Raw genomic sequence first — 20,658 nt, forward strand, 5'->3', positions numbered from 1 at the left:
AATGAGACACAAAGATCTGAATCTGTACAGGATAACAGTAATTATTTCTTACCATTTCTTACTAGCTCCTTATTAAAAGCACTTGCTTCACAGTAGCTTCTTCCTTGTGAAACAGGAACTGTCTTCATGTCACCTGCCCTGCAGGCGTCAGTACTACTTAGTAGCGTCATAGTTATAACGTGGATTAGTTCTTTAACAATTGTCCTTGTACAGTGTGGTCCACTGACCAACCCATTGGAAGGAAAAAAGAAAGGTTTTAAGTGACGAGCAAGTTCGTTCCAGTCAGAGACACCATCCTGGTCATCTTTACAGCCATAAATTAGTTCCCCGTTCTGCCAGTGAGGAGGGGGGGGAAAAAAAAAGATTTAGGCACTTCATGAAATCCAGTTACTCAGTTACTCATACTTAGTTAATCAAAGCATCAGATTTAAGATTTTAAGACACATAGCACAGAAAAGTGTATCAGTTTAACAGGCTGCATACCCACGCATTCCCAATCTCTTATAAATTTGCCCCCTTAAGTTTAATCAGATACCACAGGTGACAACCTTTGACTTTGGACCAAAACAGCCCATTTAGGTCAAGTGCTACTTTCCCAATTTAATCAACTGTAGTAATCACAATAATAAAAGTGAGCTGATACTTTGCACATCTTCCTATTGCTTCTTTCTGAATAGTATCAAGAGTGAAAAAGCACCATGTCAAACAACCTGCTTTTAAAAGCCAAACTGGAAAATGGAGGGCTATAAAAAGAGATGGAAAAGGTGTGATAGTTACCTGTAGTCATAGAAAAAAAACAGGACAGTTCATACAAGTTTAAGTAATTCAAATAGTTGGTTTAATACTGGAAATAAATTGTAAAGAATCTCATTTCCTAGAATTAATCTGAAAACCTGCATAAGCCATCAGTTACTGCTTTCTATTTTTCCTCCATTAATGTGATAGAAAAGGTAACTTTTTACTTCCTCAGTGAGGCAAGCTGCACCTTTGGCTTGCATAAATGCTGTAACAATGATTTAAATATTTGCAGCAACACACAAAGTTGTCCACCTGAAGCAGCACGTAAAGTTTTAAAACTTTGGTCATCTTTGAAAGTCCTTTTCTATTAGTTGTTTCTTGGAGATTCTTTCAGACTAAGTAGTTCTGGGAAATTATTACTTACCTATCCTAACCTGAAATCTAACTAAGAATTTTCCTGTTTTCTTCTTTTGGTGGGGTTCGATAGCGATGGTGCTGATTAGGTAGGTTTGAAGTAGGATCTTGACTGCTCAGATGCTGAGGTCAAATTGCTTAAAAGCCAAGGCAAAAAAAGCAAGCAGACAGATTTGATTGTTTACCTTAAATATTTTCAAGTTGTTCTGTGCCTCCTGTAATAAGCTCTTCAAAGCAAAGTGCATTCTCTGTTTATTTCTAGGGGGGAAAAAAAAAAATCCAAGAATGTTTTGTCACAGCCTTTACATGCTGACCCCTGTACCTGGAGGGCTCTATGGAGTCAGAATCAGGCACCTGAACACACCCGTTAAGCATGTTACTCATGCTGAAGTCACTGCACAGACAAAGTGACCACTCGTGATTAGAACTCCAAATCTGAGTAAACTAAACAGCTCTTGGGTTCCATGTTATGTAGCAAAAGGCACTGCTACATTAATAAGGAACTCTGATTCCTGAAAGAGGTGTAAAGAGATATATAGCACCAAAAATATTCACTGTAAAAGTCAGACAAGCAGGCATTGATCATCCTTAATACTACAGTGAAAGTCAAAGTAATCTGAGAAAGAAATCCATAATAATAATAATCTATTTTTTTGCAAAAACAGACTCAGGCGCGTACTTCCTTACCCTGAGAAGAGATCCAATGGGCAATATTTACTTGGTCGCTTCCATTTTCCATTTGCTACCTGTTGAAAATCCAAACCAATGCTGTTAATTGCCTTCTGGAATAACTACTCTCAGTTATTTCAGTAGTCAGGTGTGTGGCACTAACATCCTGTCTTCATTAAAACCCTTTAAACATACAATTTGTGACTACTAGGGGTCTTCCTCATATTTAGCTCAAGTCACTCAAACTGCATTCACAAACGGGGAGTAGGGAGTAAGGCCGCATTAAACAACAGTGAGGCACAGGAATACCATTTCAGACACATAACAGACATTAGTCAAATGAATTCCCTGTGTGTTACAGGCTGTTCTAAGTTACGGAAAGGAAGTTTTACATTGGACTTTACCCAATCAACACCATTAATAATCCTCAAAGACTAATCTTGTATTTGTTTGCTTCCAGCTTCCCACAGAACTTGTTCCATCTCTCACTAAACAGATTCACACCCAGCAACTCAGATGTGTATCCACCTGCTGTCTTTAGGTATATCAGAGATTTAAGCAACAACATGCGAGTTTCAACAGGAAAGCAGGACTGGAACAGCAATTAAAGCACACTACAGTCAAAGGAAAGCAGGATGAATTAAAAAAACCCTCACCTTTAGATGCTGATGCATACAGTAGCGACACACCTTGTGCTTTATCTCCTGTGAAACATGGCTGGAAAAAGGAATGAAGCCACACTTTGGCTAAAACAAAAACAGATTATAAATATAAGTGTATTTCTTCATAAGAATGTAAGAGTACACGATATGCAAATCTTTCCAGTTAATGGAAACTAAAAAAAAAAAAACCCAAACAAATCAACCAGTCAACATCTAACACTTTAAAACTTAATATACATCACTATATATTATTTTAGAGTCCTCACTTAAGAAACAAGGACACACAAAACTGCTGTGGCCTACAAAAAAGCCTAGTAATATCTGGGAATTTCCCAAGTTTCGAAAGATCAGGCACTGGAAGAGGGAGGGGAATATTTCATCCTATGCGTCACAGTGAAAGGGGTGAGCTCTGCCTTATCCCACTGCTGCTTTCCTTGGAAACAGCTCCGGTCAGTATGTACTTAAATGCAAACAAAACCCCAGAAGGTTCCTCTCCTATTCAATACCTTAATCTCTATGCAGAGGATTGGCCGGTGTTCCACGAAACGATAGGTCTGCAGCCTGGTAAGATTAGGAAGGCACATTGCGTAACCACTAAGAGTGTCCATATCTTTATCACAGCGAGACTCTGGGGAAAACGAACAAAGAAAAACATAACACAAACAAGAAAATTAGGTGTGTGAATGTTTATTTTACTCTGTAGTTATCTGGTTCACCAGGTGGGGGGTGGGAACAAGCTTAGGAAGACAGGACACAGTTTAGCAGGTTTTAGCTAATCATGCACTTGCATAAATTTGCCCTCCCCATTGTCAACAGCTGTTTTCAGTTTCCTCAAAACTGTCAGAGGCACACAGAGTGCCTCAAGGGCTGCTTTGATCCACTGCTGTCCAGCTCATCCCAAGAACAGTATCGGTGAGAGGCCCAAAATGGCACAGGAGTGCATTCCATTGGCTGACAAAGAGATAAAGAGACTTAATCCGGTATTCAGAGACATGATCTCATGTTTGCTTATTAAAACTGCATGAACTACCATCCCTCAGTCTGGTCAAGAGGAATCTGTGACAAGTGGCAGGAATATCATAAATTGTTCAGAAGTTCAAGAGAAAGTGTAAATCTAAACAGAACCAGCAAGTGGCTTTGCTCAACTCCTTAGTCTGTCTGTAGTCTCTTCCTAGCCATTCCAGTGTTTACATCGAAATTATAAAGAGGTGAAAAGGAACACAGAAGGAACAAAAGTTAGCTTCCCCTCCTCACAAGCTCACAATTTAGAACTAGAATTTCTTCTGCTAAGACCACCCTTTTAAAAAAATAGCATTTTTTAATATAATCCTGAGAAAAAACGAAGTAGCAAAACGGTTTCAGACTAAGATTAAGCAGCATTATATAGATAAAGCCTTTAAATAACCTCCCTCTGCACACATCCTTTGGGACAGGGAAAGGTCTGCAAGATTTGAATTCAAGTCTAACAAGAACACACACTCCCTAGACTTTCAAATATCTGTGTTACTAAAGAGATATACAGAATAGATGGGTTCTGTTATAGTTTCCATTGCTAAGAAAAGCATCCATTCTGAACAACATACTGCAACAGAATAAAGATAAATCTCAGAAACAGAAGCCTTATTAGGCATCAGCCTGCAATCACATGCTGTACTTCACTAGGATGAGCAAGAAACAACCTTCTTTCTCCCCAATATCCTGAGGTTTGTTTTCTTTTTCTAAATTTAAGCAAAAGTACATCCATGCTTAGCTGAAAGCCACTTGCCAAATCCGACAGACCCAGAAATCTGAAGTATTAGAGGAGTTCCTTTGTAAGTTAGACAGGCTTATGTGAAAGGTAATATTAAAGGATATTCTTTCCATGAGGCTTAAAAAAAAAATCCTGTTAAAAAGGAACAGTGAGATTTGCTGTTGTAAAGCAAGAAATACCGCTTGGGCAGCTCCTCACAACCACATTTCTTCCTCTAAAGAAATCCCCACGAGCTCTGGACACACAAAACTAAATTCTGTCATTCTCTTCTACCAGAGTATCATCCATTTTGTAACTTCTATTAAACACTATTTACTTCCCTTGCTAGTCCTAGTGCCAGAAACAGTTTCTCAAAAAGGTGAGGACAAGTCAGCAATAGAGTGTCCTCTGCTCACTGTATGTAAATTAATTCAATTTTTTCCTGCATCGAAGGCATCTAAGTACTGGCTACAGTTATGAGAATTTAATACCACATTTTTCTTCACAAAATTCTGCTAAAGCAGGAGTTTCTGGCCATTCTCAAGAACATTTAAGAACGTAAAATGAACACACCATGAGGGACATCTTCTCTTTGCCCATTTTGGAGCTTACACCTCACTGTACTTTTAGCCATCCATGAAGAACGATGCACCCAAGTGCTGCTGACTAAGAATGACGACACCAAATTCTTTAGCGCTTTACTTCACACTGAATGCGTCAGAGATTGCCAAACTTCGAGTCTTGCAGCACGTTCCAAAAGGTTTCACAAGGTCAACGTACCCTTACCTCACACACTTGTCCCTTCAATCCCCCTCATCCAGGGGACTAGAAACATTCACTGCTGGGTAGGGACTCCAAGAGCACCACAGAAGAGTCAGGAGAAATCAAGCACAGCCCCGTATCCCAGAGATTCTCATTACACTAAAGGCAGCACAACCTGTAACATGCAACCCTGTGCAAAGGGACGTGCCCAGCTATCAGGAGACACACACACACGAAAAGCTGGAACGTTAAGTTGCACACTGCTTGGGTGCTGTGACCCAAAGGACGTGCGATGCTGGGCCCCAAGTGAAACGCTAACACTGAAAACAAGGCAATTTAGTGTGGGGGGGTTCTGAAACCATCTTCCTTCCAAAGTTCTGCTGCACAGCCCAGGAGAAGAAACTGATGGAATCGAAACAATTATTTCAGGACATATCTCCCCCCCCCTCACTGACCTTGGTAAAGGACTTCACAGCAAGGTAAGAGCTTGCTCGAGAATTAACAGACAGGCTTACAGAGGATCTCTGTCCCCAGTTTGATCAAACTAATATCAGATGCAACTTTTAACTCTAGAACACACCCATTTTTTCCACAACAGATTTTCAACTTGTCACTGTCTAAATATTGAAAAAAGTTTCCTTGTATTCTGAGGTATGATGCTTTTTTACTTTATACTAAAGTAAAATGCTTTAGACCTTGAGGAAGGCCCCCTTTGTAATGGCACTTACCTGGCCTCTCAGGCTGAATTTTTAAACAGAGCTGTCTTACGAAATCTAAAGGCAGTTGAATAATTTCCTATAGAAAAAAAAAAAAAAAGAAAATATGTATTTCAACACAAAAATTAATATTCAGTTTGGAGGTCTTAAAATGGAATACCAAAGTTCACTGGATGTTAACAGCAGCATACTAAACTATACAGTCAGCAGCTTCTCCCTCTGATTAACTGTCTATAGGAAGACCTGTACCTGAAATCACATGCTAATACTTACTCCACTATGAAAACCAAGTACTAACTTGAATAAATCCACAAGAAAGAGCATTTTCACTGAAAGTTTAATGTGCATGAAGAAACCTGCATCATTTTGTCTCCTTTTCACAAAGGAAAAAGTCCCACTTCATCCCATCCCTGTCTCACATCCCACCCTTTTGAGGCAGAATTGTGTAATTCAGGTTCCAGGAGAAGGTGGACTTTTCCACTCGGGTATCTGACATTCAGTTAACCAGGTCTGGTCACCCTGAAGAACAGAGCAATTGGCAAGGAAAAGGGTTACCTCTGACTGCAGAGAAACCTAGACAGATCACATGAACCAGATTTCTCCCCTTGTTTTGCAGTTACTCTAAAAATCTCTCTCACATACCTCTCACCTTATGCACGGCAGCGAAATGACCGCTCTTGTCATTAGTAGCTTGAAATAGCTCAAACCACAGAATACAATCCAGTCACCTCATCAGCACAGAGCAGGATCTTTGTTCTGATCCAATGCTTCTGTGTGTGCATATCTTTCTCAAGAATATCTGCAAACCCTATTAATTCCTTTTACTGGCATTCACTATTCCCCAAAACACTTTAGTGTTTACAGTACTTAAGCCATTTAAGAATAAAGCATTTACCCCGTGGTGAACATAGTTCTCCCCAAAGAACTGCTTCATGACATGTTTTCCAAAGTCTACGATGTTTTGCAGATGGTGTAGTATTTCCTCTGAAGTCTGGAAGACAGAAACATGGTAATTTAACTATGAGATAATGATAAACAACACTCAAGAATACATACACATACTAGTCAATGATTTAGCAAAGTAGCTTAATTGCTCTACAGAGTTGGTAGGTCAGTGCATGTTGAAATTAAAAAGACACATGAAACTTGTGGTACATTTGTTCCCTACTGCTGTCTGAGGCTGGCGTAACCAGGAAAATGGTCAGAAGAGATGATTATTCTAAGTTTTAGGGGGGAAAAGGACAGAGAAAATCAAAAAGGCAGAAGTGGGGGAGATGACTCAAGATCTAATCTCTGTCTTTGACCATTATTCTTAAAACAGCTCAAAGAACTATAATAGAACAGATGCACGGCACGCCTTCTTAGCCACAGGGGAAGTACAGGAGAGGTTTTGAGTGTTATAAAACACCTGAAGATTTGGAAGAGAATGGCTGCAAAGACTAACCCATATCAGTCATAATGTCACCTTCCATTAATTCTATGTTATGCGTCTAGAAGAAAACACCAAAGTTCTTCTACAGGACAAAAATGCCAAGCTACTAGTTTCTAGATAGAACTGAAGCCAAACGAGTACTGGAAGCAAGACAGCGACATTAGCGCAGTCTGACTTACAGACTTCTGCTCATTAACGAGGTAGCAGAGAAGCTTTACAACAAATTATCCCGTTCCCAGCACTCCAGCATCCTTTGGTTCTCTGCGCAATTTTTTATTGTTACTACAGACCATCTCCAAGCTCCTGTGTCCTTTTGTAACACAAAGCTTTTCTGGAAAAACACTACTCTGTAGCACTGTACACTACAAAGCACTGAACCATATAGATTTACTCTTGGGATTAAGTAACAGTGGGGGAAGGGAAAGTGCAACATTCATGTCCAAGCTGTAAAATCAGAGAGGAGGGGAAAAAAACCAAAACAAAACCATGAGCAGGAGAAAAAAATAAATGTTACACTACAGAGTAAGAGAAAATAAAATACTGGGAGAAAAACACTCAGATAATGACAAAGTCTAGAGAAAGGAGGAAAGACCACATCCAACACAAATTAAATGTGTTAAGATTTGTTAAAGGAGATTGTCACTAACCAGGCAATGTTACTTTGTTTTACGATATCATCGTAAAATACAATAGGTAGATGATTTTTTTTTCCCCCACCAGAAGGGTTTGTTACTTAACAAACTTACACACGTTGTGTAGGACTAAGAGATGAGTTTGTTACTGTACCACAGGTCTGCTAAGACAACAGACCAAGTTTCATAGTCTTCCTCTAGCAAGATTTATTTTCCAGACTGAAGCAGCAATACGCAATACTGCAATATGCAATAATGCTTTACAGAAAGAAAAGTCACTACAGAAACATGCATTACTACACGCTTATTCCAGTAACATACAGCACTACATACTGTTACTTCAGTATGCAGAAGCACTGACCAAAAAACCCAACCCTTCGGAGCAAGTAGGAAAAGTACATTTTTTCCAAAGTACTTACACAGCATTTCCATCACTCTATAAAAAGACAGGACAACACTAATTCTTTAAAATGCTTGGCTTATCGTATGAGGAGTTGTTTCTCAGAATGGCTCTCCCTGAATCCTTTTAAGAGAGCCAAAAATACACTTGGATTCTCTTCACGACAGGCAATCTTCCACTGTTTGAGTCTTAGAACAAAACACACACTATGATGCCTGAATAACTTTCTCAATTGCAGTCATTTGGTCTAAAGAAGTGCATCTAAGAAAAAATAATTAATAGGCAACAAGACGTGTGAGCAGGCTACCCACATGGGTATGCAAAATGATATTTTACAGCAGTGTTGCTCCATCTGCGCTCCCCAGGAAGGCCAGTGCCCAACACACCAGAGGGGCCAGCTGGCAGCTCCTTCGCTCCTCTGATTAGCAGGCAGAGACCATCCCACCGCTGGGGAAATCCCAGCTCCCCACCCCTCTACTCTGACCCTCAGATGACTGCAAATACTCTGCACCTGTCTTCCTTGACCTTCGTCTGTTCCAGGCTGGGGAAGAAGTTTGCTTTGCAGAGGGGAAACCCCCCAGCAATTTAAAACATCAGTAGTTATAGCAAGTATCTTCCTCACCTGATGAGGTGGGAAAGGGCAATTCTGAACATACTATAGCAAAAACTTCAATGTATATATAGATTTCTGCCCTTTTAATGATAACCTAACCCGTTCTTACACAAATTCTGAATGGTGAGAACGAATGTTACGTCATCTCATACAGATGAAATCTCAGCTAATTCCCACTTACAGATTATTCTGACATACACAGTACCCACAGGCTGCCTTTTTTTTTTTTTTTTCTTTAAACATATATATGTATACACATACATATGTTGCAAAATAAGCATTTCAGAAGATCAGGACATTCACTACTGCTGCTACTACTACAAGGAAAGACCATTTAAAAAGATCAATACAACTTTAAAATTCCAAATCAAGCCTATGACACCTGCTCATCTCCTTTTAAGAGCAATGATATTTGATATACTCTAAACGAAACAAAAAACAACTAACATGCTGCTGGAGTATCACCTTTCAACATTAAAAAACACTAAGATGAGAAGCTTTTAAAGGACCCATCATTACCACCACCTCATTTAGCAAAACACTAAAACTCATCACATAGGTTCTATACAATACAAAGGCAAAAAATTCATTCATGCAGATGACTGATATACTAAAATTAGCAATATGCAATTAAAATTAATTCCACGAGTCTTTGACACTTGACTTTCTACTCAAGAAATGCAAACTCCAGCATCACATTACTGATTATGAGTATTTTTCATTAAAACACTGCATTGTAACAATAACATTACAATTTGCAATACCACCACCTTGTTTAACTATTGGGTTATCTAGTCCCAGATTCATAACCCAACAGTATAAATACAAAGCAGCCTCCAGACTGCTTTACCGTTTCCAAAGCAGTTAAGCAGAAGAGACTGCAACTCATTTGTCCACATCTGCATTTCAGTATGCGTCTTACTAGAAAATATTTTGCTTCAACTGCTTCTTTCAGAGTTGTTTACATTGGATGAGCTACAATGTCATGCACAGATACATAAGACCTTATGTCCTAACTCAGTTTGTGCAAGTCAGGAATACAGATTACACCTAAAAACCATTTTGTCCTCCACAGCTGTCATGCTGCTACATCCAAGTTTGTCTGAAAACTCTGATTCTCCAGGATTTGTTTGCTAATCTGAAGATAAAATATTTAGCCTTCTGTTCTGCTCCTTTAAAAAATATGTATCACCAGAATAATTAAATATATTCGAATTACATAATCTTCTATTTAGAGGACAAAGCCAAAAGGAATTGTAGATCACAAAGTCCACACAATCACAATGCAAGGCAAATGCAGAATGCTGGAGCTGGCCACAAGCCAGCTATCCTCAAAACGTAACACTTCCACACGTAGCAGGGGAGTTTGCTCTTACAGCGTGCATTTATCATTCCAGAGCGTGAACTTGGAGAGCCACCGTTTAAAACACTTTCAGCGTATGCTCCATCACTGCGCGCATCTGCATATAGTCTTTTTGCTGTTACAGTAGCAAGCAGAGAAGCGTGTCTGTCTAGAGCAACTCTGAATGGGAGTTGTGCTAACAGTTTCTAGAAAACTCTTGGTGCTTCATCAGCTTCAGCCCACAGGAACACCTACTGCGATCTGTCTCTATGTCTGGTGGGACTCTGAGAAATTTTACTAATCTGATTACGCAGGGAAAAAAACATTCAAGAACCTGACCAGCGTTCAAATCCTAAATGAACACTCCATGCCCAGGAGATCTTTTTTCTTGTGTTTTGCTATTCCAATTAAAAAAAACAAAAAAACCCGACACAAACCTATATGCATGCCAAAGCAGTCCACAGAAGTGTTACCAACTTCAGTGCTGTAGTGGGTAACTGAAAAGTCACTTCCTGGATTCCTTTGCAACTTTGTCATGCTTTGTCATTTTTCTTAAAACAATTACTACACAACAATCTCTTCAGACTTTAAAAAAAAAAAGGCCAGGGAGAAAGCCCTGGTACTCGGTGTTTTGTTTTCTTAAATCAATGACTATGGACTGACTTTTTACTTAAACTTGTGGTCTAATTCTGCCCTGCTATATTAAAATTTGAGATAGGCACTGTCTTCCTTTCTTCCAATCCACTGGGTTCTTCCCTGTTCTCATAAAAACTCTAAACATTAATATCTTGGACCACTACAGAAGCACAGGATACATTTTTGAAATTCTGCCACTATAAGCAGATTAGAAACTTACTTGAATCACACTTCAGTTTTACCAGACTTTATTTCAAGTAAAATAGTAGCAGAAAGGCCTTCAAATAACTCGTAAGTACACTGTGTTCATGGGTTTTAGCTTCCTCTGCTTTCCTCTGATCTACTGTAGAAACTTCTGCTCTTTTGTCCCTTGTTAAACTGGACGCATTTCACATTCATCTTTCTAATTTGAAGCAAAATGCCCTTCCTATATGTTTACATTCATCCTTGCTTCTTTTTTCCAAAGATTAAGCACTCACTCCCATCTCTCAGTATAGCCATAATGCTTTTTATATTTCTCTCTCACCAGAACAGTCTGCCACTGAACTGTACAAAGCCGTAGTTCAGAAGCTGCTGTAACTCAAGCCATTCCCTGCAACTCTCAGGTAACACACCCTGAAGACTAGTCATGAGGTTGAGGAAATGGCAGAACGTGAACCTCCTGCCTCTTGTGCTCTCTTTTTTTTTTTTTTTAAACTCCTTGGAGTACTGTGTTGACACTTCACTTTTATCCTCCACCTTTGATTCTTCATCATTTTTTATCCCTGTTAAAGCAAATCTAAGGTAAATTGCTTCAGTTCCTTCTGAAGCAGACAACCTTTCTGCCACAGTCCAAGAAACTGGTAGACCCTGTCCTGCCATGTTCTCTTTGCAACAGACAGCACACTAAAATAACTCATTGACAAAGGCTATTCTGTGAATATTTCATATTTTTTCCAAATTCTGGGGCATTTTAGCTACTGAATAGGTAGTCAACAGCAGACCTGTATCATGACACCAGCCCTGTGCTGTTCCTCTTCTGTCCCACCTAGCAACAGCCAGTAAAACTTTGATTTCTTCCTCAGTATCACTGCACTCCCCTATGTCGCTATGCAACATTAACACTTTCTTCACGGCCACAACTATCCTTACAGAAATCCGTACTTTCTACACAGTGCAGTCTTATAATCTGTCCCACATAAAGGTCTTGATATCGGCAGTCGCATAATCTTAGTTACGTAAGATGACCTCAAATTTCCTCCTGTTGCCAATACTCCTGAAACACAAGCACATTTCACATTTCAAAACATCCCCTTATTCTTACTCCTATCAGTCAGAGTTCTTTCACAGGTTTCCTGTTTCTCTTCAGACTGGTTGTTAGCTTACCTGGGGGCTTTTATCAACAGTACTTGTTGAATCTTACCTTATTCTGGTTTGGGGGGGACTTCAAAAACCGCAGCACCACACAGCGCTAAACAAAGACAGGAAAGAATATGGTTTCATTAGCATTTAGGTACATCATAATTTCTGAACAGCACAATTGTCTGATTCCCTAATCAGGGAAATAAGGAGGGGGGGGAGGGGAGGCAAAATAGGCAATTTAGATGGTTATTTCACGCAGCTTGAAATCAAATACATCAACGTCTGTTCCCAGATTTACTGTCACTTTAACAATGGAGCCACTCTGCGCTTCCAGTCACCAAGTGTAACAGAGGAAATACTCCCTCCTTAGCTTACAGCACTGGTCTGAAAGTCTGGTAAAACACAGTATCAAACAAACAGAAAAACACCCTATCGTTTTTGTGCCAAAGCTATTTGGGAGGGGAAAAAAAAAAAGGAAGACCCACTTAGATATCATCTGCTTACAGTATCAGCACAGCATTACAAAATATTGAGGAGACACAGTTACCAGCAGTAGTTACACAGCTCTACTTATAAACACTAAAACCTGCTACTTCTAAACTTCCAAAAAGTAAACATGTAACACGGGGACAAATGCAGCAGGTTTCCAAATATTTTACCCTTAAAAAACCCCAACTCACTAATTAGTCATTTTTACAATTTTTATCAAATTTTGTTACAAACAGTCATATTTTCAAACTACACAAATTATAAACAATTCCTCAGCCTTTATTATTAAGAGTTCAGATAAAAGTGTTTTGTAGATGTCTTAAGTAAATTAAGCCTTTCTCCTTAAGCCTATTAAGAGTGTCTTCCTTCACAGAAGTCACCTAAAGTATCTTTCTCTCAATATAATCTTGCTAAAATTAACCACTACACTTGGTAAATAGACTTTTATATTAAAACCAAATTTTGACATCATATTAAGGAACCTGCAGCCTTACTAGGCAAGGCAACACATACCCTTGCCTCAGATTAGTCAGTCTAAATATCTGATCTTCAAGATGTTTACTCCCACTGATGTACTTCAGCCTATTCAGATAAGACGTGGATAAAAACAATTGGGCACCACAGTAGGTAGAGATGAACAGCTGTTTTCTGGAGTTACCTCAGTCACTCAGCATCTCTATTTGGACCTTTCCTAGACATCAAAAAGAACTACATTCTATTTAAAGCACTACCAAAAAAGTGCTAACACTCGGATTCCCTGACAAAGATAATGCAGACAAATGTCATAGTTACAACTTCAGGTTTATGGAATCTAAGCTACCAAATGATTTGCCATTAAAAAGCCTCCCACAGCACGATATATTCCATGTTTCAGGGTTGAAAGCTGTCTCTGAACAGTGCTGAGTGGGAGCGAGATGCAGTTATCTGTAATTACTAACATGTAAAGAAAGAGCAGGAGGAGAAAAGTGAAACAAATGACCGTATAATCCAAAATACTAACAAAACGAGATCCAGATTCAGACGTTGCTAGTGAAACCCAGAAACAGCACCTTCAATGTCAGTCACTTCAATGTCACCAACCAGTCAATTCAGTAACTTGATTCTGTAGTATTTCAAGGGTGTTGTAGATGTTTATCTATAAATCTACTCCCACTCCGGAAAATCCAATTGCTCTCACAGGACTCAGCAGGGTAGTTGGTCATTAGCAAATCATTTCTGAAGGGGCATATTAGGATAGAATGACCACAACTATATATGGCAAAAGAATATCCTGCTTGTCTAAAGATGTCAAAAGGAAACAGAGCAAAGTTCAAACAAAACTTTTCAGTCACAGATGCACTTCAACCAGTCAGCCTGCACTGTGCCTTAATAAGGCTATTAGATGGTCAGAGTAAAAAAAAAAAACCCAACAACAAACCAACAACAAAACCCAAAACAGACCACTTTTTTTCTTTTTTAGGAGGAAGTTTTCAGCTAGATCCATCCCTTTGTGCAATTCAACACACGGTTACACAAATATACTGCCACAGTACAAAGGTTAACCCATCAGATGTCAAAGATGCCACCTGCTCCAGAACTACCACCACTGAAAATATTGGTCCACATTTTTCCTGCTATTGCATTACCAATTCACTTGACTGATTCTTTACTTGGAAATACTGCAGGTGGTTCTTACCACAAGGTTTTTTGTCAGTTATCTTCAATGCCTTAGATTATTTTTTTATATTACAGATGGAACATCAAAGGTGTAACATGCTTATCTGCATGCAAATGAATGGCCCAAATCCAGAACAGATTTTTAAGAGGTTGTCACTACTCCTTAGCACTTTGAGAATCAGATCAACTAGATCCTAATGCGCCCTAAATTTCATTCTCTACATGCACCTCTAAGGCCTTCCACTGCTTAACACTACTTCCATCAATGCACTATTACTGAAGTGTTTAATTAATTGGATAATAGTCCTACACAAACAAACAAAAAAACCCAGGCTGCAAAATCAAGCAGAGAAAAAAAAAAAGAAACAATGCATGGAGGTAGGCAAACATAACACATGAAATATTAAGAGGCTTTGCATCTTTCCAAGAACCAAGACAAGTTAGAAAAACAGTGAAATCAAAGGAAGAATTCTATCTACATTTTTTTTTAAATCCAGCAGCCCTTTCTCTGCAAGTTTGTTCAGTAACCAGTTAGTAACAAATGACTAAAAAAAGGCCATCAGAATATCAGACATGACAGCTTTTACCTCTTCAAATAAAGAATTTAAGTGCAACTCTCACATGAGAGCACAGCAGTTTGAGAACAGATAACAATGTTCTTACTGGCATCCAGGACCATAGTACAGCTACAACAAAACCCTTTTCCAATTGTTATGGAAAACTGAAAACAAACGATAACAACAAGGGTACCAAAACTTGTGAGTCTCAAAACACATCCACAATCGGTGTGGCTGCCGAGATGATCTAATCAGGAGCCTACGTTCTGGAGGAGCACTATCTCAAGTCACAGCGTTTTGAGACTCCAGCCTTAAGCTTAAGGTCCCACCAAGAAAGGCAAACACTTCTTCAGCACCTTGTCATGAAACAATTGTTTGTGTTAAATCGTAACTGAAAGTTAATGGTTGCCAATAAAGAGACAAGAAGCTGTGGGAGGGGCTGCGAAAATGTACTCAAAGTCACTGGCATCACGGAAACACACAGACGCCTACACACAACTCTTGTCCTAATGTATCTTGGGGAAAAAAAATAGTTGGCTGGTCTTAGGCCCCAAGAAGGTTATCTGCAAGAATTTGTCTTCTCCAAAGCAGTTATTGCAGCTATTATTTTAATCTTTCTTAGTGAAATCCAAACCCAAAGTAATCCTTGGTAGTTAGGCCAAAACATGACTGGCATCAATCCAGTACTTTGGATTAGGCAGTAGCATTATGAAACCAGGATAAAAGCTTGCATTTATCTCTTTACAGCTTGATGTTTGATATTGGCCTTATATTTTTCCAAAATGTCTTCTAAGCATCATTGTCATAAGATAAAGCTACCATGCAGGCCTTCTGAACTGCAGAGTTTTCTCAAGTTAAACACAATTGGGGCAAATCTATAATCTTGATATTCCCCCTCAGAGAAAAACCTCATTTGTATCACTCAGGTTTTTTCAAGTTTCCATCTCTTGCTACATTAATAACAAGAGCTGTGTAAGAGCTGGTGCCAGTGAAAGAAACAGGAAAATTTGTATAAAAACAAGCTCAAATGCTAGTAAAACTGTTTAGAAGTAGAGAAAGATGAGTATTTTCCTTCTGCTGTTACCACCTCAGCTCATATGGTTTTAAAATAAGCTTCTGTATGAAAATATGAAGAATTAGCCTGTCCAAACACAAAGCCTGGGAAACATCACTTCAGCTTCTGCTTTTCAAAATAAGCAGGTTCACGTCATTTGTTATTAGTCTATTATTATTCTGGACAGCATGCCTTAAGTGTTTTTGTCTAGAGGCAAAGTGTTACTCTAACATCTGGTTCTGCGAGTGCCCAGTATAACTAGAAAATTCTTACCTAGTTGATTACCAACTTGTGTTCACATACGCAAGATCTACTGGTAGAAACCAAGGCACTTTGGGACTTGAAAAGTTGCTTTCCAAAAGGAAATCCACCCCTCTTCCCACCTTTCTCATCATCCTCACTCCACAGTCTCATAAATTGTGGTATCCAAAAACTCACTAGTATTTTTGTAAGCACTATACACAACTTTACATCACAAAGTTATGTACCCATCTACTATAGTCTATTGTCAATACATTTATTTTGAAAAGGCACACAATATACAAGCAGAACAAGAAAACTTTGTTCTGGAAAGTTGTCCATATAAAAGTCACAAGCTTCCAATTGTAAACTACATGGGGAAAAACACTCTCAAGGATTGGTAACAAATCTTTCCCTACAATTATTACTATACTATTTGTTGCAACCAATTACACACACCACCACCAACTACTACCTAAGGAGATGAAGATACGAAGTCAACTACTTTTAGAGAGAATAGTGCCTGAAAAGGCTCTTGAATTTCTTTATACTGTAAAAACTGGTTGTTTAATTCATTGTCTTTTGCTGAACCTAAAGAGCTACCAAGAACTTACCAAACACAGCTCTAAGTATGCAAAACCTTCTACCACCATTGTAGTTAATTCAACACAACCTCATCATAGTGGATTCGTGACAGCATACAGCAATGACACCTCCAAAAAGTACATTCTATCTAAATTTCAGTCAAAGGCAAGGAGAGGGGTTAAATTACACCAAACTGCTATTCAAGCTGTACTTGAACACTAATATGCAAATACTAATTAATGATAGTTTCAGTGGTACTAAATAGGAACTATGGAACTATTCTGCTGATATTAAGCTATTTCCGCAGAAGCACATTGGAGCTGCATGCAGTATATGCCAACTAAAAAAATTATTCTGACATTTTTTATTCCAAATTTACATTCCACGACCTCTTCAATTCCAACTCTAGTTTGAGGGATTTAAACAGATAACAACAGTTTTCTATTCAGAAAATACCTTTTCTGGGAAGGAGGCAAATGGCAGAGAGGTGTCATCTTCATATCTCAGAAAAGACAGCTGCGCAAAGGAGAGTTGCTTCTTCTGAGAACTAATAAAACTCAGTAAAAACATGCGCACCGCTTCAATCAAAGCTTACCTTTATGATACTCAACACAAGACATTTTTAAATGTCTCCTCATCCAGGGTGTCAGCATGCTGTTCAACATGGAGGGATACGGGAGATGAAAACAAACTAAGCATTGGAAAATTTTGCAGCTCTTGAATGAAGTACACATAGTAATATTGTGTACAAGTGTTGTTTTCCAACCCAGTTTGGTTCTGTGTAAGGTGGGTAAGATCACACAAAACAAAGCGAGGAAAGCTAAGTTTCCTGCCCGTATAGAGGAAGTTTAGCAATTGCTCACACAAAGTGCAAGGAAGCATTCAAAAATCAGAACAATACTCTTTTATCTAGCATAGGAGTCCCTTAAGAACAATCTTTGATTTCTTTACACGAATAAAGAATTTCTGGCGCAGCATCTGGCTTGACACTATTCAGTATCTTAAAACCATTACTTGGAAGTAAACACCACCACGATACTTGTTTTCTTTAGCACAGAGCTCATGGCTTGCATCAGACTTCAGGTACTCATTCTGCTTTTTCCTGCTCAGTTATGATTCAGATTTCTGTGATACCTAAGCACTAACTCATGTTTCACTTTATAGCTAAGCTTTGTACAACCTTGCAATATGCAGATGGTACCAATTCCAAGAGACTTTTATGATTGCACGAGCCATGAGTGAGAAGGAAATGTTTGCCCTTCAGCTATGGCACCTAATCACAGTACCTGAAACGCTATCAAGTGATACACCCATGGGTACTAGGTGGAAACACATACCAGAGAGAGTACAGAATGAGTAAACCTATTGATGTCTGCCCCTCAGCATATATTACTACAGTCTGGATAACACTGTAGATGTCACCCTAGCTGTTAAAAACAACCAAGACAAGACCCAGTCCTTAACATTTAACAATGTATCAAATACCTCAATCCATCTGTCAAACAGGTAAGTTATACCAACAAGAACATGAAAACATGTACTAAGCTTCCTTCCCTGAAACTGCTCTAAACCTCCACCTGTCAGCATCAGACAGTTTCCAGCACTAAGCTGCTGAGTCAGCTGCTTATATATTGGGGAAACAAGGCATTTCAGGAAAATATTAATAGGGAGGGGAGAAAATAAAAAGTCGTAACAGTAAGAGGGATTAGAACAAAGTAATAAAATGGAGAGTTAGAACAAGTTAATAATTCCAAGCATCCTCTACACCCCAGCATTTTCATTGCATATAGCCTTCAGCATTCTCAAGAGTCACTCAAAAAAAAAGAAAAACAGGCATAAAATGGAGTCTGAATTTCCAAAGTCACCAGAAGACAAGTCTGCTCCAACATTCTATTATTAGCAAAAATAAGATGACACTTGTGAAAAAAAAAGTATTCTAGGGGGAGAAGGGGAGAGTGGTGTTGCTGCTGTTAAAGTATCACTGTTGTATTACATGAAAGTACTAGACCTAAGATTCTCAGCGTTTCTCTCTCTCCCATCTCCTTCCACACACATGCTACATTTTCCCATCTGCATCTACAGAACCTAAGACACTAATATGATAAGAAAAGTTTTAATTGCTGCCTTTCTGTTCTCTCTCCTCTACATCCAGCCCTACTGCCCAGTGCCACCTTCCCTTTCACTTTATGGAATATACTGCTAAACTGCACTGCATTTAGAGCATCCTTTTAGTGCAGAAACCTGGTAAACCCAAGGAAAAAGTAAATTTAACTACACTACTGCAATATGGAATTGAAATCCCAATATGGAATTAAAATTCTATATAGATGTTGACTCAAACTGTTGACTTAAACTGTTGACTTTTTTGGGTCAAAAAAAGCTTTGCAGCTAATACACAGAACTGGAAGTGCTTCCAACTTTTAATTCTTCGTTTATAGCAAAAGCTTTGTAGATTGTATTCAAGTACAGTTAGTCCAATTAGTTATGACATCTACAATCGCAGTTGTACCAGTTTAGCCAAAGAACTGAATACAAACAAATACGAAACTGTCTTCCTTTTACTCCAGTGACCGTAGATGTGTATTTAAGTATCAGTTAACCAAAGTTAACACAAGGAAACATACAGTTTCATACAGGTGCCACAAAGGGTCCCAAATTCCAACTCAAACTGGTGATTACTTCTTGTTCCTGAAACTTAATTGTTGTTTACAACAAGGCACACTTCTCTTCCTTTCTTTTCCACTGATGACACACCCTGATCACATAATGGGCTTTTCAACTGGTCTTTATAGCTGCTTCCTTCAGTAAATTTTGGCAAAAGCTCCTCTACGCACTTACAATCAATAAATATTGTTTTTTAAAATGGAAAAGCAATTACAACTAGGAAAGAAGGAACAAGGCAATATATTATGTTTTGTCATCAATCTGTTTACTTGTCCTTTTTCTAAGTAGGCAAAAGGTGTCCAGGTGTGGGGGTTTTTTTGCTACACAATGTTTAGATATGCATACCTACAAAAGAACTAAATGCTGGGGAAACCAGATCAAAGAAATGCCCTACACACTAGCAAAAATAACAGGAGAGGTTTTAATGGCCCTTAATCCCCATTAAAGTTCATGCTGGGATCTCAGTCCAACTCACTCGCATCTAAGTTTTGCTTCCTCCAGAAAATTCTACAGAACCAGATGCAAAACTCCCCCCATAATATATCACATGGCATCAGCGAATCTTTTTGATACATCCAGAATATGAAATCCATCAGAAATAAAAATTAGCACAGGTTTGGAATTTAAATAGAAGAATCTCCTCAGACACAAAAATGTTTAAGTTCAAGTCTTACCTAAACTATGTCTTTCCCATTAGTCAAAATAAAATTCAATAAATACAAGTTGCATTTTACCTTTTCTGTTAATTTCTTACTGTGAAAGAACCAAGACACCATAACTTGGCCATATGTTACATCAGAGCAACTAGTATTTCCCATACCTGAAGGCCCTTTAATACAGGAATCAGCAGTCTGTTCTATATTTCCTTGAAATCAACACGTTCATAGATGTTAATTCACTATTCCACAGACGTTATGGAAAAAACCAAACAAAGAGAACACAACTGAGCAAAAACCAGAACACAACTGAACAAAATCTGCTTTATAGTCAGGGATCTGGAATTTCTCAGAAAAGACTTGGAAGTTCTGCGGGCAATACTTTACTTACACTAATTTCAACAGGACAAAACAGATTCAGCCAACTCCACATAGAAAAACAATGGAAGAAGAAACAGGACACACAGGTTTTTGAACTTGTACAAAATTACATCATCAGAAAAAGTGCCTCAAGAAGATTCTCTCAACAAGACAACAACTAATGATCAGCATCAGTCCCTTTCTGCCAAACAAGAGCAAATAGGAAAGCTGCAGCTAGCTAGTAATTCTGAACGTAAGCTATTCGCTCTCAACAAAACCCCTTGTGTCTAAACATGCAATCTTGTTAATGG

At 38.7% G+C, this 20,658-nt stretch overlaps 1 protein-coding gene across 4 annotated transcripts in view; it reads right to left on the minus strand.

Moving 5' to 3' along the window:
• Positions 1-20,658, minus strand: part of IPPK (inositol-pentakisphosphate 2-kinase) — a 33,456-nt gene that overhangs the window by 7,647 nt on the left and 5,151 nt on the right. For 2 of the 4 annotated variants that reach the window (XM_075762793.1, XM_075762794.1), the window contains 8 exons: positions 12,148-12,195; positions 6,586-6,681; positions 5,703-5,769; positions 2,990-3,111; positions 2,478-2,567; positions 1,840-1,898; positions 1,338-1,410; positions 53-332 (listed from right to left, as the gene is read on the minus strand). In XM_075762793.1, the coding sequence (XP_075618908.1) occupies positions 53-332; positions 1,338-1,410; positions 1,840-1,898; positions 2,478-2,567; positions 2,990-3,111; positions 5,703-5,769; positions 6,586-6,681; positions 12,148-12,195 (835 nt within the window). Of the gene's footprint in view, positions 1-52; positions 333-1,337; positions 1,411-1,839; positions 1,899-2,477; positions 2,568-2,989; positions 3,112-5,702; positions 5,770-6,585; positions 6,682-12,147; positions 12,196-13,575; positions 13,791-20,658 lie in introns of those variants that run through there. The other 2 variants (XM_075762795.1, XM_075762796.1) reach the window with 2 other exon arrangements.

Source organism: Balearica regulorum, chromosome 10 (genome assembly GCF_011004875.1).
Source record: "Balearica regulorum gibbericeps isolate bBalReg1 chromosome 10, bBalReg1.pri, whole genome shotgun sequence".
NCBI classification, from domain to species: Eukaryota; Metazoa; Chordata; class Aves; order Gruiformes; family Gruidae; genus Balearica; species Balearica regulorum.